Source organism: Astatotilapia calliptera, chromosome 3, assembly GCF_964374335.1.
Source record: "Astatotilapia calliptera chromosome 3, fAstCal68.1, whole genome shotgun sequence".
Classification (NCBI taxonomy): Eukaryota; Metazoa; Chordata; class Actinopteri; order Cichliformes; family Cichlidae; genus Astatotilapia; species Astatotilapia calliptera.
In genome coordinates this window covers 44,069,419-44,086,810 of record NC_137424.1, presented here as the reverse complement: position 1 = coordinate 44,086,810, position 17,392 = coordinate 44,069,419, and the positions used below count along the sequence as shown (strand labels likewise).

At 40.2% G+C, this 17,392-nt stretch overlaps 2 protein-coding genes across 2 annotated transcripts; both read left to right on the top strand.

The window, feature by feature from the left end:
* Nucleotides 1-1,402: 1,402 nt before the first annotated feature.
* Nucleotides 1,403-4,795, top strand: LOC113018910 (thioredoxin-like). The gene is made up of 5 exons (XM_026162330.2): nucleotides 1,403-2,037; nucleotides 2,829-2,933; nucleotides 3,408-3,473; nucleotides 3,882-3,947; nucleotides 4,468-4,795. The coding sequence occupies exons 1-5, from the start codon at nucleotides 2,014-2,016 to the stop codon at nucleotides 4,528-4,530; spliced, it is 324 nt and encodes a 107-aa protein (XP_026018115.1). The 5' UTR covers nucleotides 1,403-2,013; the 3' UTR covers nucleotides 4,531-4,795.
* A 3,927-nt stretch (nucleotides 4,796-8,722) lies between these two features.
* LOC113018895 (prostaglandin reductase 1-like) lies at nucleotides 8,723-13,548 on the top strand. Its single transcript, XM_026162309.2, has 9 exons — nucleotides 8,723-8,806; nucleotides 9,686-9,813; nucleotides 9,918-9,963; nucleotides 10,049-10,108; nucleotides 10,170-10,337; nucleotides 10,898-11,171; nucleotides 11,253-11,358; nucleotides 12,770-12,888; nucleotides 12,995-13,548. The coding sequence occupies exons 2-9, from the start codon at nucleotides 9,708-9,710 to the stop codon at nucleotides 13,103-13,105; spliced, it is 990 nt and encodes a 329-aa protein (XP_026018094.2). The 5' UTR covers nucleotides 8,723-8,806; nucleotides 9,686-9,707; the 3' UTR covers nucleotides 13,106-13,548.
* The last annotated feature ends 3,844 nt before the right edge of the window (nucleotides 13,549-17,392 follow it).

Sequence of the window (17,392 nt, the reverse complement as noted above, 5' to 3'; positions counted from 1 at the left end):
CAGGAAAAACAAAGTTTCTATGCAGTTTGGATCTGGTAGCCATAGCCTGGATGGGGTTTTCCTGTACTTTTCAGGGAGCCTAAAAAAACAATAAGAATTAAAAAAAAAAAAAAAAGACCTATCGAGTCAAAAAGAAATCAACAATATTTCACTTGTGGGGGAGAATCCAGAAGCGAAGAGTAGAGCAGCTGAAGGCGTTAGACCTCATGGCAGCCAAAATGGGGAAGGGTCGGTGAGACTGTGAGAAGAAGAAGACCTGGGAGTATGAATGACATACAGCAGTACAGAAAGGTACTATGGAGCTTGAATTAACTGGAAAACAACGAAGCTGCTAAAAGACAGGTGTGATTAACAAATTGAAGACGTTCTGGTGATGATGGGAGCAGCAGAGCTCTGGACCAACTGAAGTTCCTGTATGGACTTGTGAAGAAGGATGTAACCAAGCTGTGAGCAAGGATGGCAGTGCTGTTAGGTGAGAGAGATGGATGTGGACAGCAGTGGCCACTCGCATAGGGTACATGTTAAGGCTCTACATAGATTCACCAGAGAAGCATAAATCAGAGTTCAGAAAAACTAGCTGGAAAATGCTGGAAAACTTGTGGGTGAACGCTCTGATTTTGAGCAGTTCTCCTCTGCTTTATGTAATCAGCCAAAAAACCCAGTGGACTAACAAAAACAAAGGAAGAGGCTGCCATCCCATCATGCATCTTCATATTCTGGTCTCACAGTTGTTGATGATTGAACGTAAAGTTAATTCAGATAAGCGCTCAGATTTTTTTCAGTATGGCTGTTCAGTAACAGGACATGCTTCTTGGAGTTATGAATTTCACCTGATGACCTTCTTTAGTAACTCTTGCCAAACTTTGTCTTTACGCTAGATTTATACTTGCCATTGGTGAGCAAGCAGCCATGATGGTTGGTTTACCATCTGTAGAATGTGGCTGTTTAAACCCACAAAAGGGATGAAACCTCAGAATCAGCAACTGATCACAAATAAAATAAAGCTAATGCTGCTGGCAGTTGCAAATGATTATGCAAGTCCCCGTCTGTCAAATCCCAGGTGGGGATGTTGAACCCTTGAGTGGAACCTGAAACTAGTGATTGAGCCCCTAAAGTCATCAGCTCGATGGAGCTGTTTTTCCATGAACTTCTACACAACCTGTAGGCTATTTCTACAGCAATAGAGGAAATTTCACTGCTGAACTTGTTGCACAGGTGACATCCTATCACTGAGCTCCTGAGAGCGACTCATTCCTTCACAAATGTTTGTAGAAGCAGTCTGCAAGCCTATGTGCTCGATTTTATACCCCTGTGGCCATGAAAGTGATTGGAACCCCGAAATTCAATGATTTAAATGTGTGAGTGTCTCACCAGTACCGTGAACAACAGCTTCTTGTGTATTAACATATTTTCCACTAGAGGGAGATGTTGCACTGCTGGAGATCTCTACGCGCTGCGGAGGTGCACAGTTATTTTAGACATGAATCTGATGTGAATAAAATAATTATATCTGCTGCTTTTAAGGACCTGCCTGGTCGAGGGGGTTGAAGTGCTCCAGATATAAGAGCGCAAACACTGTTAACATTTTCTACGAGTTTCAGCCTTTTATCAGAAAGCTGTGGTGAGGGTCAGCTCCATGGTTACACAGGCTGCTGACGGTCTCTGTCAGTGGATGACTCCAGGAGAGTCTGTGTTCCTACACCTCGTTTCTATGAGTCCTGGTCTCATAAGAGTGTATGAGTGTGTGTGTGTGAAACTGGCTGAATGACCTGCAGAAAGCTCTTGGAGTTCTCGGCTGAGTAGAAAGGCGGTATAAAAAAAAAATCAATGTATTTACGGTTCAGCTCATTAAAAATTTTTATTGTGTAAACCAAATGCAGAGACTTCCGCTTCGACTGCTGATGGCTAACTTTACGCAGAGTGTTTAAAAGCCTGGGGCGTGTGCTGACCGCAGGTCATTTCCAAACTTGGAGGTTTGTTGTTGTGTCTTGGAAACATTCGTCAACAGTAATCATGGTTCGTCAAGTGAAGAATCTGGTAAGTGTGTCTTGTTTGCTCTTCTTTTTGTGCCTCTGTCCGTTTGTAACACATTAATGGATGTTTTTCGCACTATGGTTTTATAGCGGAGCAGCTGTGCCACAAGCGTAAAAACAGTTTTGGGTATGTACGTAGATTTTTAGAGAAACGCACCTTAAACAAGCTTTCCAAAGCTAATTGTAGTTATGGGTTGATTGTATTGCATTTGTGTGGAAATAAACGTCATTTCAAATGAGTTCATAGCCTCAAACGACCACCACATCTGAAATTTTCATTTTGTGAAAGGGGAAACTGAGCGTGGAAACATTTAGACTTGAGGAACAGTGGAGAAACCTCAAGAAGATCAGCATCAACATCAATTTCTGTGACGAAGAGAAAAAAAATGCACCATGAAGACGCAGAAAACTACTTTTGGGGGTAAAATGAGCTCGTACTGATCTGCGTAAATTTTAAGCAAACACTTACATGCAGTCTCTAAAGGCTTTTTTGAGCATGGGGAACCTCTGGTATATCCCGTTAGGTTTGGTGTAAATCTTAACGAGCAGTGTAGACGTGTCATACTAAAGCTCAAGTTAGGCAAACTGAAAGCGAAATCTTTCTGGAGGAAGCGTTGGGCTGAAATCCTCTGTGCGTAAATACAGCCGCAGGCAGCGATCAGTGAAAAGTGGACAACAACGCTGTAACAATCTGTATTTTAATGTGAAACACTGACCTCTATTTTTTGTTGTCAGGTTAATTATAAGATTCAAATCTATTTCAAACTATGTTGTTGGTTTTTGATTTCTCTCCAGGTAGAGTTCAATAACATCCTGAAGGAAGCTGGAAACAAGCTGGTGGTGGTGGACTTCACAGCCACTTGGTGTGGCCCCTGCCAAAGGATTGCCCCAGTGTATGAGGTACATGCTGTCAAAACTAAAACGACTCCGAACTCTTGCATCTGCATGTCGATCTGTGCTTCCACAATTGATGAGAATCTCTTTATTTCTGTCCCTCACACATTACAATAACCTGTATATTGGGATGGCTCATGAGCCAGAGGAGTCACTATGGTACTGATGCTCTAGTCCCAGAGTCGACTGTCCCCACTCTTAGCATCATTTTGACCCCTTTGCTCCAATAACCTCAGCAATGCTAAAGATGGCATTTCTTCAATAAGTTACGTTGTGAATTTTTTTTCAACTATAAGTTAGATTTGACACATTAAGAAATTACTATTAAGATGAAAAACAACCCACAACTTTTATGGCACAAGAGAACAAATTCAGACTTTTATTTTAGATGTTTCCCCTTTTGATCCTTCATAAGTGTGACGTGGCAGCAGATGAACTGCACAAGTTTGCATGTTGACTCACTGATCTTCTCTCCTGCAGAAAATGGCTGCGGCGCCTGAAAATGCCAACGTGATTTTCCTGAAGGTGGACGTGGATGCTGCCCATGTAAGTCTGAGTTTGACTTACTTCCTGATGAGCCTTCCTGACTTCAGCTGCTGCCAGGCCTGTGCTAGCGCAGAGATCCTCGACACGTCTCTGTACAGTTGCTGTCAAACATGTTTGTGGTTTTTGCAGCATTTTATGGAACATCACACGACAAATGAGAGTGCAGGAAGAATCAAATAAATTGCATAAAGATTCATTTCTGTGCTGTGGGAAAGAGGCAACACTGAAGTGTTGGAGAGTATGATCTTGGGTAGCTGAAGAAGCCCGTCTTAGTCACGCTATGCTTAATGGCTTCTTCTTAATTGGCCTCTCGCCACATCTACAGCTACAGTTGGTCATAACCATCTGTAGTCAAGAGAGATCTTGATGACCCAGTGAGCTCATCTGATGTATTTGCTTCTCTTTCAGGATGTGTCCTCATCCTGTGGAATCAGATCCATGCCCACGTTCCAGTTTTACAAGAATGGCCAAAAGGTAAGTCAAAATGCTACGTGTACCTGTCAGCTTGGTGCAGATGTTTGGCGTGTAATAGATTTTTGGACACATTGAGCCTCGTGCTCAAAATTGTTTTCAAGTGACACATAGAAGTGATCTTTAATATAGTGTTTGGCATTCACCTGCCGGAGAAAGGCCTCAAATCTTATGTTGCTTGAAGGATTCCTTCCTAATCTTGCACAGTAATGCTCTAAAGGCACGTCATACATGAGTCACTTAATATTTTCTAACGACAACAAAGCAATGAACCTTTCTGACAAATAGAGGCGAGCTCGCGACATTAAACACCAGCTTGAGGAGGCGCCTGTGATCGAAGCCAGACCTTCACTCAGTGGTCTCAGGATTAAACAAATTGAGTTAAATATCTCTCATAAATAAGGGTTTAGGTTGTGTGAAGCTTATTGTCTCCTATTTTACATTTTATCTAAGATAAATGGAAAATTATGTTTTGTTTTGGGGCTTTTTATGACATTTTTAACCCTCTATCCTTGTCTTTCAGCTCCACGAGTTCTCCGGAGCTGATCAAGCTACACTACTTAAAAAAGTAGAAGAGCTGAGATAAGAAGTCCAGTCAACACACGGCCATGTTGCAAAAAACAAAAATGCCTCACATTACGATCTGTACATGATTCATGAGCATGAAGTCTATCTTTCACAGGCAATAATATATCTACATATCCTTTAATATTGACATAGCTTTCCTGTCTTAACAAAATATGATGCTGATAACTTTTAACTTTGTTTTTCTGAAAGTTTGACTTTGATCCCAAACTGCTTTGTATGTTTTGTGTTCAACAAAGTACATACAATAAATGGATTACATCAAATCAAGAGACTTGATGGTATTTTATGCATCAATAAAAATGGGAGAGTAGTTTACACATGTGCAATGGGCCATCACAGCAGCAGCTTTGACGCGTTGTACAAGTACAGCTTCATTTCACAAAAAGTCCTCAGAGCTGAAAAACACATTTAAGTTCTGTTTAAAAACTGCAACCAAAACGACTGTACACAAACTTCAAGCGTCACAATCTCTTTTCATCTCATGTCAAATGCTTTGACTGAATTTTTACAATAATTTCTTTAAACATAGCACCTCATTTTGCATGTGCATTTGTATACATGCATGTTAGCATGCTAATCAACCCTAAATGGACTGGAGCTGAGACTGATGATTATACTGCATACATGATTTCCACAGCCCTGTCATAGATTGGTGACCTGTCGAGGGAGCACAGCAGCTGGGATTGGCTGAATAACGGCCACCACCAATGAAAACATTTCCAGAGCAGTTACTGTGGAAAACATCTGCACAGAACTTCATGACAATCCAGCTGATCAGCCTTACTCTTACTCATTAAATTTATCTTTCAGTCTTTTTCACCAGCACACCATGGAGCAGTGTGAAAACCAGCAAACAACCGGATGCCACGTAGCATTTTGCAGCAAAGGTTTGGGCAATTTGCATAGGAAGTTGGGCGACATCTGAGAACTGCAAGTGAGAATTTCTTGTGTTAGACCCTCCTACAGCCACCGAACTCACTTATTCCCACTTTACACCAACAGGTTGTTGTTACTGTGCTTTCGAACACCAGCATTTATGTCTTTTTTCAAATGTATGAACCGGTTTTTGATTAGGTACTGGTACAATGCCAGTGGTTAAAACCGGCTTTTGTTTTGTGTCAGTGAGCCTTTGTTTGAACACAAGTGAAGAAGAGGACACACACAGACACACCTGCACACACACAATAAATATCAAATTAAGATTTGAGAAATGCTTTGTGTAACACACAGATAGTCTCTACTCTAAGTGTGTCTTACACAACCAGACGTGCAGCTATACAGTGATGAAGATACTCAACAGAAATGCAGTGAAATAGGAAAACATGAGTCTTGAGAACGAGGTCTGCAGCAGCTTTGGGCCATTTAACCTCACACACACAAACAAAGTCAGCACAAACACATCAGGACAGCAACAGTGTGTGCAGGGAGGCAGGAAAGAGCACAAACACAACCTCTGTTCAGGGAAACTTTGCCTGGATCCAGCCTAAGATTTTAATATCTCATATGTAAAACACCTGAACGGTCATTTGAGTTTCAGACTGCAGACAGGGACTCAGTGTGGAGCCCAATCCGTGTTTTGACTTCTGCATAAGTATCTGTACTTGTGTACAGATAAGAACGAGTCCAACATGCACCAGACAGACAGATAAACACGTATTTGTCCATTTGGTAATAATTTAAAGAGCAGCTCTGAAGTCCTCTGTGTTAGTCTGATAAATGCAACATCTCATCTTATTATAAAATAAATGTGATCAACAGGAACCTGATTTCAGGCTGATATAATTGTCTTCATGTTTTTCTTTCAAATGTGACCTTTCTATTGATTTTTAACCCTTTTAACCCTTTTCTTTATTTTATGTATAGCAGTAAACTATTTTTAGAATGACTCGCATAAAACTGGTGGGAGTCAGAATAAAGAGTAAAGAATCAGGTTCTTAAACCCTGAATAAAACTACTAAAGTCTTGCATAGCTGATTTTTTAAATACCAGATGTTTTAACATATAACAAATATTTTAACAAAATGTCTTAAAATAATATCGTTTGGAGTATTTTTGCCTAGTTAACAAAACAATGAGATAAGTGCACCTCAGGCTGTTACTCAGGTATGTGAAACTGCTGTGTCATTGGAAGTTGTTTTTCTTGTTTAATGGTGAGGTTGTTCCTGGATCCAGTCTACAGAAAGTATTCACACAGTTCATGATACAGAGAAAAATAAGAGTTGGTGGAACTTCCTTTTACGTTGACTACCTGAAACACACAGGTATCAATTCACCCAAAATCTTAGTAAGTAAGTATAGCAAGATCTTTCTTCCACTGCTCTGTGCTGGTTTTTATACCCCAAATTTTGTCGTCTGCTTTTACCCCGAGGTTTAAAAGGCCTGTGTGTTTCATTTTTCTTGTCCTTGTGTAACTTGGATTTTGAACAGCAAGTTAATATAGATTATTGCTACTTGAAACCAGAATCAGAAGATGGAGAACAATCAATCCTTTTGACATCATTTAACTATTCAGTGACTTACAAGTTACTTACAGCTCTAGTTTGCATCATTGATATGTTTCAGAGATATAGCATTAAAACATATCCTTATCTGTACCGTATGTGGTAATGCTTCTCGGCTCTAAGATGCAGGTCACTCCTGATACAACTCAAAAACCAGCACATTTCACCAAACTCAGACTGCAGATTAAGAGCAGCTGAGTGGGTGACTTCTTGTCACGGCAAGTGTTGTGAAACTGATTAAGGAACTCAATAATGATGCAAAGAGTTTTGAGGGTGTGTTTGTCTTCCTGTTGTAAAAGGGATTTTTGAGAATGTAGACAAGCTGCTGCACAAGAGTTTATTTTCCTCATGTTGGCAGGTGGGGAAAGTGGAGCTCCCACCAGGGTGTAGCTGTCGTCACACTGAAACATCAGAGGATGCCTGGTGTTCACGTTGAGTTCAAGCACCTTACTGGTGCGGCCACTGACCACTGACAAAGCAGAAAAACCACAGGGATGTGACATAAGATGTGTTTGATGCACACGCCTCCTTTGAGCGACTATGGGCCAAGCAGCTGCACAATGGCACAGACGTGACATGCAAATGTGCAGGTTAGGCACCCGTTGCTTGCTCAGTTTGCACTTAGGGAGGAGCCCCGCAGGACAATGAAGTAACCGTGTTATTAAAAATATTTCCGACACACCGCGGCCTGGTGGGTGTGAGAAAGGGGTGTGGTCCTAAACCTTGCAAATGAATATTAAAGTAAAAGGAACCTGAGTTTGTTTACAGCTGAACTGTAGAGGGGTTTACATTCCTCCTGAGTGCTATACGCCACCTAGTGGCATTTGTGAGTACATGTACCATGTCCTGGGATAGTACATGCACAGTAAAGTCATATTACCTATAAATCAGCAATTAAAGCAAAAAAATACTGTGATTTCACTTTGCACATTATTTACAAGTTCTCTTTTTAATCGCTCCTCAGATTTTGACCTTTAAGTGTTATTTTAATCCATATTTATGACAACAGGCAGTTGTTTTTGGCCAGATATCTTTGTGCCAGTAGACTCAGTGAAAAAGAAATTGCTGAAAGAGCATTATGGTTAAATATCCAACATTATCTCAAACACGTCTGTCTCCTTGTCTGTGCACAAACTTAACCACACACACTGGCTGTTCGGTCTCCCTGGCAGGTGTGAGTGGAGTCTCTCTGTGACAAAAAGGGAGAGGAATATTTGATGACCAAGACGCAGAAACATGTATACATTATGTGAGTTTAGCCTGCAGTACTAGTGAAGTACTGACGTGAACACACAGCCTGAAATCACAACACTCGGTTGACGAATGCTTATTTTATGTTGTTTTCCTGCAGAGGAAAAAAATGTATATAAAGATAGAAAAGATACAAGTATTATGATCAATCTACAAATGTCTCACCTGAACTTATTAGTTTGCATCTATATGTAGAAATGATGGTTTGCACTTTAAACCTCTGAGTTCCTCACACTGAGACTGTGAGGAACTCAGAGGTTTAAAGTGATATTGTTTTTAAATTTTGGGGAAAAACATCTGTAAAGCAACAAAGAAAGCTGGATTTTGGTCTTTAACCTTATTGGCAGCGTGCCCTCTGTCACACCTCAGATGGTGTGCTAAACGTTCGGCCAATAAGATTGAACATTAAAAGCACGTCTCCCACTCCTTTCTCCTCTTAAGCGTCTGCAGAGCTGCCTCTGCTCACTTCTACCCACTCTCGCTCCACAGCTTCCAGCATTTCTCTGTGAAGAAAGGCGAGCGGTAAGTCACACAGAGGAGAGAGAGCTGTTTGTTTCTGAACTGCATCAAGTGTGATTTTACTGGAGGAGGTAACTCTGGGGCTGAGCAGCAAACATCAGCAGGGGGTCGATGTTATCTCACTCTGACCATGAAATAGTTGATGCTCCACCACGGCGTTCGCTTTTATTCGCTGTAAAGTGTCAGTTCACTGATGTGGTCGTAACATCTGAACTTGTTTTATGTAAATGGTGAATGGACTTATTCCCACTTTACTCATTCATTGCACATAAAGTGACATTTTTCAAGTTTTGTTGTTTCACTTTTAATTATTTGTTAATAATATAATTCAGCTGGATGGAGGTCAGACCACATGTTAAGCATAAATCCATCATTCAACATGCTGCATTTGAATACCTTAAATTAAAAAAAGTTTACAGAGTCTCTGAAATTAGGATTCAAAGCAGTCCTCTTAGAGGCCACAAGCCTTGGAGTCTTTCCATATCTTCAGGCTCTTTGTACGGAAACGTTTTCAGTGTTTCCAAAACAATCAGACTGAACTATGAGCACAATTACACATATTGCTGTTGCTGTTTGTTACACAGTTTAAGTTCTTTATAAAAGTAATAAAATGTAAAGCATTTAAAACAGACTTATAGACATGAATCTTTTCCACAAATATCACAAAGGTGATCACATAGAGACACAAGGTGTCAGTTCACTGATGCAGTTGTAAAGACTGAATGGTGAATGGAGAAGTACTTATACAGTAATATTTTTACTCTCAAAGCACTTGTGTGTAAATGTGTGTGTGTGCAGGAAAAGGATTTTTGAATTTCTAACCTGGATACTCAGCATTTTAATGTCTGTTACTATGAGTTTAATAACAATATTTCTTTACAGCTGCCGTAAAAAAAGAAGAATCATGGTGAAAGCTAAGTCATGGGTAATGACTCAGCACTTTGACGGCTTCCCAAAGAAAAGCGACTTTGGGCTGAAGGTGGAGGAGCTCCCTGAGCCCAAAGATGGAGGCAAGATAACTTTATTATTTCTATTTGCTTAAGGAGTTCACGCTCTTTTTTTATGTCAAGCTTTTAGCATCGAGCACTTTAAATGAGTTTACTTTTGTTTGCAGAGGTGCTTCTGGAAGCAGTGTTTCTCAGTGTTGACCCGTACATGAGGTGAGCAGAGAATATAGAGGATTTTAAAATATATTTTACATAGTAACACTGCTGATATGAATCTGTTGTAAAACACTGTTGACAGGCTGCTCAGCAAAATCCACATGAAGGAAGGAGGTGTGATGATTGGAGAACAAGTGGCCAAGTAAGTGTTTACCTGTTCATATAATACGACAACGACTACTACTAATAATGTTTTCCTTTAGAGTGATCCAGAGTAAAAATCCAGGATTTCCTGTGGGAAGCCACGTTGTGAGTAACAGCGGGTGGAGAACCCACACGCTCAGTGATGGGACCGGCCTCACTCCCATCCTGTCCGAGTGGCCTAAAGATGTGTCCCTGTCTCTGGCTCTGGGTGCCATCGGGATGCCCGGGTAAGACAGATAACTTGTATGGATCAAAGTCACTTTCTATTGGACGATAAATCATGGCAGGATGTTCTGACTTTTCCAGCAGGTAGATCGATGTGAAGTTATATCAGCTGAATCTTAAATGCACATTGAGACAGGACATATTGGATTCATGTCAGTGATGTAAGACTTTGTTTACAGCAGCTTAAGGAGGTTTCAAGAAGTCACTGAGTTTTACTCTCATATGTGATCAGCATTGCATAAAAGAGTCCAATAAACCTTCTTAACAAATGCTGGTTAGGATGATTAATTTGGAAGAAACTGACATGGTTGATGATTATCATGACGATGAATGGCATTTCTAAGGTGTAAACTGATGCTAATAGACAATAGAGTGAATCATGGGCAGAAAAAAGTCTTCTTTTAAGAAAGTAAGTGGGTAAGTCAAATGTTTTGGCTTGCTGGTGAGCTGAAGTCACCATCTATGCACTTACTAATGACCCTTTGATGAATGTAATTAGAGTTTATATGAAGCTCAAAATTGAGGAAAAACAGCAGGATTTACTGTTTCTGTCTCTCTGCAGGCTGACGGCTGTTTATGGGATAGAAGACGTGTTGGGTCTAAAGGAGGGTGAGACCCTGCTGGTGAACGCTGCAGCTGGAGCGGTGGGCTCCGTGGTGGGACAGATCGCCAAGATCAAGGGCTGTAAGGTGGTGGGCTCAGCAGGCTCTGATGCCAAAGTGGCTTACCTCAAAGAGCTGGGATTTGATGAGGCCTTCAACTACAAAACTGTGGGTTCCCTGGAGGAGGCTCTGAGGAAGGCTTCACCTGAAGGATACGACTGCTTCTTTGAGAATGTGAGCAGTGGTGGTGCAGTTTCAAGCTTGCATGTAATATTTAATCACTGCTGAGCTCTTCTCTCGATCTTTGATTTTTAGGTGGGAGGCCCTTCTTCATTCATTGTCCTGCAGCAGATGAAGAACTGTGGAAGAATAGCTGTGTGTGGAAGTATCTCCACCTACAATGACAGTGAACCCCAGACAGGTGTGTTACTGCCCTAATTTACTTTTCCTTGTCAAAGACATGAGCTCAATACAGACTATTTCATAGGAAATAATAAAAATAATACTGAGACTGACTTATACATCTATACTAGATATTTCCTGGAAATTCATCTTTATAAAAGTGTAAACCTGGCTACACAACCAGTTTAAGGTTAAGCAACCTACTTTAAAGATAATATTTTCACAGAGCGGCCTTTAAGGTGTCGCAGATAAATACAACAAAATAAAACCAGTACCAAAAAGAAGATTTGAAAAACATAAATTTCACACCCAAGCCTCAACTCTTGCGGCCCAGTACCAAACGACTCACAGACCAGCCCGGGCATAGGGAACCCTGCCTTATGTGTCAGGAGTATCGGAGCCGTTGAGATGCATTTTTCTATAAATCGCGTATCTGTGGCTTTTAAACCCCAAAACACGATGCGCCAAAAATTGGTCCACCCCCAGGATCAGGTCCCCCGACACAAACAGAGTAACATAGTGTACGCTGTCAAGTGCCAGGAGGATTGCCAGGATTTATACATCGGGGAACCCAAACAACGGATGGCACAATAGAGAAGAGCCACCTCATCAGGCCAGGACGCTGCAGTCTATTTGCACCTACAGGCCAGTGGACACTCTTTCAATGATGAGGATGTAACATCCTGGACAGGGAGGAACGCTGGTTTGAGCGCGGAGTCAAGGAGGCCGTTTACGTGAAAAGGGAAAGACCATCTCTGAATCAAGGAGGGGGCCTAAGGATACATCTGTCACCATCTGTGATTGCAGACATTCCCCAACTCTCTGTGAATGGTACTCATGGCCATTGATCAGTGGGCTTTGATCAATGAGCTATGATCAGTGGTTGTTGCTCAATGGTCATGACAATTTGCATATTAATGACCAAGGAACTGACCTCACAGCCCATTGTTCATTCAGTGGGCTGGTTTCAGTCATTGTGCGAGGTTGGAGAAACCTGCGGTCAGCTGAGACTGAAGAAGTCACTTGGATGAGCGATGAAACATTTCTCCCACTGAAAACACTTTGTCAAGATGAACAGAATCAACTTTCGGGGGGTTTTGAGCTAAAGATCCTCAGAGATAATGTGACTTGTTCATGTCCCTTTGATCCACCGACTACAGCAGGTTTTTATAGATTTTGGTGTTAAACTCTTTAATTAGGCCTACTAAACTGTAGGGCTTCATTATAGCTTTAACTGTATCTAAGTAGCACTCAGCAAAGGCGGAGACAGTGATATTATGGGATGGCCCTGGTTTCTTCCCATTTTCTACTAGAGGGAGATGTTGTCCTGCTGAAGACCCATAAGAGCTGTGGAGGCACACAGACAGTTATTTTAGATATGAACTGTAGTTTCATTGTTTCATTTTTCTCTTGAATGATCTGTATTTTAGGGCCGTACTCCTATTTCACTGTGATCCTGAAACAGCTGAAGATGGAGGGCTTCATATACAGCAGGTGGCAGCACAAGAACCATGAGACCCTCAAGAGACTGTTGGCGTGGGTGAAAGAGGTCAGCTATTTAGTCCTTTATCAAAGAGAAAAAGATATAAACATCAGTTACCTGTGTTTCTGTTGTGATGTATTGTATTTGTGATCTGTGTATTGTGCGTCCACAGGGCAAACTGCAGTGTCGGGAGCACGTCACAAAAGGCTTTGAAAACATGCCGGCTGCTTTTATGGGGATGCTGCAGGGAGAAAACACCGGCAAGGCCGTCGTCGCAGTCTGAAGAGTTCAATGTAAGAGAGCCAGCATTACTAATAACTGCCATTATTACACAATCTATCAATTAATGAAGGATTAATCAATAATCATAGAACACAATAATTTCACATTAATATTTCAACTTCTTGATTAGTTTTGTAATCACAGTCATATCAAAGATTAAAGCAACGCTGGGATTTAATCTCATAGTTTAGTCATTCAAAGAAATGTGATTTCTAATCTAAACAGCATTACTTCATAACAGATCAGTAAAACTATGTCTGAACTGTTTCTGGTCTGAAACATTTTAATGTGTAGTTTTCAAATTTGTCTTTACAAGGAGGAAAGTGGTGATCAAGGCTTTTGCTCTGTTGTGGTGAACAGTGTGGATTTACTACAACATAACTGACCAAGTGCTTTGTATTGTCTGGAAGTCTGAGGACAATAAAGTTTTTTCTTTTACCCTGATCCTTGTGGCTTCAGACTATCTATCTATCGATCTATGTATCGATTGCAGATAAAGTGACATATTTCATATTTTCTCATGGAGAAATCCACCAGGAAGCAGCTCAGACCAACTCTTTTGACATTAAACCACATTTTTCCCCTCTTGGTTCAACGTACTACATTGAATACATCTACAAAAACTAATAATTCATTTTTAATAGCTTAGAAGCATCAGCAGAATTAAAAGAAGTCCTCTTAGAGGCCACAAGCTTGTGTGTCAAACTGAATTTTGGAGGTGCTTTGGAGGGGTTCGTATATGCGTGCCGAGAGAATAATTAAACAATTGTATTTTAAAACAGACAAAGAACCACAAATCTAGCAAGATCTCCTTCTCAATAACAATCAAACAGAGGACATGTCTGCCCAAATACTAAATAAATAATTAACTCCAAAGTATATAACAAATAGAACATGTAAAAGAAAAAAAATGCACAGAGGATATATTTTCTGATATTTTATAACCGTATGACCTTCTTCGCAAAAGCAATAACATGTGTAGAATTCCTCAAAAAAATGTATAGACAGCTACATTCACCCTGGGGGGAAACTAGTGAGGAAGACCATCAGGACCAGGCTGGTTTCCTGGGTCCAGAGGTCCTTTTATTTCATCACAGCTGTCCTGTGCCAGAAGTTCTGTTGACCCATGAGAGAGGCTTCATTTCAGAAACATCAGGAAGACTAAAGCTCGTTGCAGGGATCAAGGAGAAACTCCTGTTCATCACCACCAGCTCCCTCACAGGGAAATCTTCAGCACTCCACTGTAGACCTGCCCCAGAAGATGGTTAATCTCAGCATTTCATGAACACTGTGATGGAGGCCTTTGGTTTGTGTCATGGTAGAAGTACTTAGATAATCCTCAGAGGCTCTGGACTTTTACATAAAGATATATTCAGTCCTGTAGGAAGTTATATATTTAAATAGATATTATCCTCTCTGGTTACTCTGGTATGGATGACTCTGGATTACTGATAAATAACACACTATTAACAAAAAACACTATGAAAGAATTCCAGATCAGAAGTTTTTAGTTCAATATACAAATGACCTTCAACCTTTGACCTCCATCAGGTATTATTTAATTGTATCAACCCCCCCCCCCCCCCCAAAAAAAACCAAACAAACAAAAAAAACATGTCCTCATGCAGCTGAGTGTATTCAGTGTTGAAAATAGAAGCTGTGCAGGTCTGAGATCAGCAACTTTCTGAAATACCAAACTGAGGTCCTGTTAATGCTGATATATAGTGACACAGTTGCATGCATGATTAGTCCATTTGACTTTGTCAGTTAATTAATGTGTAATTAATTAATTACATGTGTAATAAATATTTATTTAATTAACTGACTCAACTCAGTTTATTTGAGTTTGCTTGAATAAGAAAAACTAAGTAAGCTGAAAATTTTGCTTTTTAGTGGTAGAATGTAACTAAGTACATTTACTCTGTAGAGAAACGGACAGAGGGCAGGATCCATTCAGCGGAATGATAAAATTATATGGTTTGAAAATGCCATGTCACTGCTTTCCTCCTTCGGCACACAGATCTAGTGATGGTAAATTTGATTCTTTTTACTGATTCGAGTTTTAATGAGTCACTCACCAAAGTGAATCGATTTTTTGAGTCATTTGATTCACTGAGTCAGTCGACCAGAGAGTGCAAAAAATGTACATTTTCACTCAAATTTAATTTGTTTCTCTTTTCATGTAAATCCTACTGCTAAGATGAATGATTCTAAAAAAAACAAACAAACTATTTTATAGAGCAAAAAAGAGCAAAAACATTTCTAAAATTCTGTTTACATTATACATGCTTCCCTTAGGCAGCATCATTAGAAGACATAGCATACATTTTCACTGCTATGCAGATGACACCCAGCTCTATCTGTCCATGAAGCCAGTAGAGTTGGATGTCTCGAGACCGGTCTTGCACTTTTACGACTGAGCACAGCACCCATGTGAGCGAGGGCGGAGAAGCTGCTGCCTGCGAGTTTGCTGCAGACAGAGGAGAGCTTAAGTTTGACCAGGTACCAAAGCAAATCATTCGTACTGAACTAATAATGTAAATATGACGGTGTATCACAAAAGATTGATATCAAACTGATCACTTGGTTGCGTTACTTGCTCTTCGAGTGAATCAACAAATGGATAAATAAAAAGCCGAACAGCAATGCTGATTTTTTAGAGTCTTAGCTTACATTTCATATTTTCAGTTGTTACCCTCCACAGCTAAACAAACTCTCTAAATCGGTTTCAGTTGTGTACTGATGAACACAACAATGGACATAAGGAGCTTCTTTCAAAGAAAAAACTCAGGTAGATGTTATTTTATATATTATGCTTTGGATGTTGTTTAGTATATTTCTATGCAAAACAAGAGGAATTTCAATACACAGCAGTATATTCACAGTTGAAACCAGATATTTACATACACTTTATGGAGAAAACATAAAAACTGTTTTTTTACTGTTAAACATCAATTTAGAGTAAACTTTTGTTTTAGATAAATAAATGTTGAAATATCTTTTGAATGAGTTAAATGTCAGAATAAAAAGAGGGAGCTGTCTACTTTAATCACTTTCATCAAATTTAGGAGCACATATACACTAAGTTTATTGTTAATTAATAAGAAACTCCAGACGATTCCATTCTGAGCTGAAGAAGCTTCTGATAGGTTAGTAGAGTCCATGTGAGTAAATTGGTGGCACAGCTGTGGATGCATATAAGGAAAAACACAGAGCCTGTTTCTGTGACATGGGAAAATCAAGAGATGTCAACCAAAACACCAGGAAAAGAACTGTGGAGCTCCATAAGTGTGGCTCAATTTTGAATACAATTTGGTGCCATTTGCAATTAAGAAATACAGATAATTTCTCTCTTTACTCTTAAAGTTAAACCCTTCTTTGGCCCTGGGACCATTTTTGGTCCCTTTAGTTTTTCAGTTACAAGCCATTTGCACTGTGTTGAATGGAATATAGCCAAATTCTCTAAAAAAAAGTTTGGCATAATTTCATTTCAAAATTCAAGTCTGACTTCCTTAAATTAGCTTCAGTGGCTAAGCTAACAATACACATCCTCTTAGAGCCCTAGGGACCATTTTTGGCCCATTGACTTCCATTATAAACGCTATTTTTCACTGCAGAATTATTACCGTTAATGTCTTGGTGATTACTTATGTTTCCGTTTCGTTTTGGTCTATGAGCCTTAGAGTTGTAATTTTTTTATTTGTCCACCCTTGCTCCACATTTGATCCCTGCTGGAAAACAGCGGGCTGCTTGGACAGACCTGCGGGAAATGAAGCCTCATTTCCGGCGTGCAGCAGCGGCTTCGCCCACTGATCGGGCGGGACCATTTTTTGGTCCCTAGGACCATGAGAGGGTGCATTTTTTTTTTAGTCAACAGGAAATGACGTATTTGTTGTCACGTGGTATCGGACGTGTGGGCTGGAAAAAGCAGTCCCCGGTGATCGTGCCCCGGTGATCGTCGCGACTTACCCCGGCAACATGCACTTATTTCGGCCTAGAGGAGGAGCATTTGCCGCCTGGAGACCATTTTCTGGTCCTGAAAAAAAAAAAAAAGGCGATCGAAATGACTGTTGGTGCCAATCTTTAGTCCATCTAAAGGCCAAATTATAATAACAATCAAATATTACTTCAAATGTTTTTTTTGGAAAATATTTAGTTTTTTGTTTTTTGGGGCTAAAAAACAGGGCGCTCATGTAATAAAACTGGGATTTAAAGGGTTAAAACAACGAAAATATAATTAAAACTTTATATGAATATTTCAGGGAGAAGTAGTTTTAAAAGACTGACC

Coding starts and splice junctions, on each gene's coding strand:
- LOC113018895 (XM_026162309.2), top strand. CDS start 9,708: ATGGTGAAAGCTAAGTCATGGGTAATGACTCAGCACTTTGACGGCTTC. Junction 9,964..10,048: donor AGTGTTGACCCGTACATGAG/GTGAGCAGAGAA, acceptor CACTGTTGACAG/GCTGCTCAGCAAAATCCACA. Junction 10,338..10,897: donor GGTGCCATCGGGATGCCCGG/GTAAGACAGATA, acceptor GTCTCTCTGCAG/GCTGACGGCTGTTTATGGGA.
- LOC113018910 (XM_026162330.2), top strand. CDS start 2,014: ATGGTTCGTCAAGTGAAGAATCTG. Junction 2,934..3,407: donor GGATTGCCCCAGTGTATGAG/GTACATGCTGTC, acceptor TCTCTCCTGCAG/AAAATGGCTGCGGCGCCTGA. Junction 3,474..3,881: donor TGGACGTGGATGCTGCCCAT/GTAAGTCTGAGT, acceptor CTTCTCTTTCAG/GATGTGTCCTCATCCTGTGG.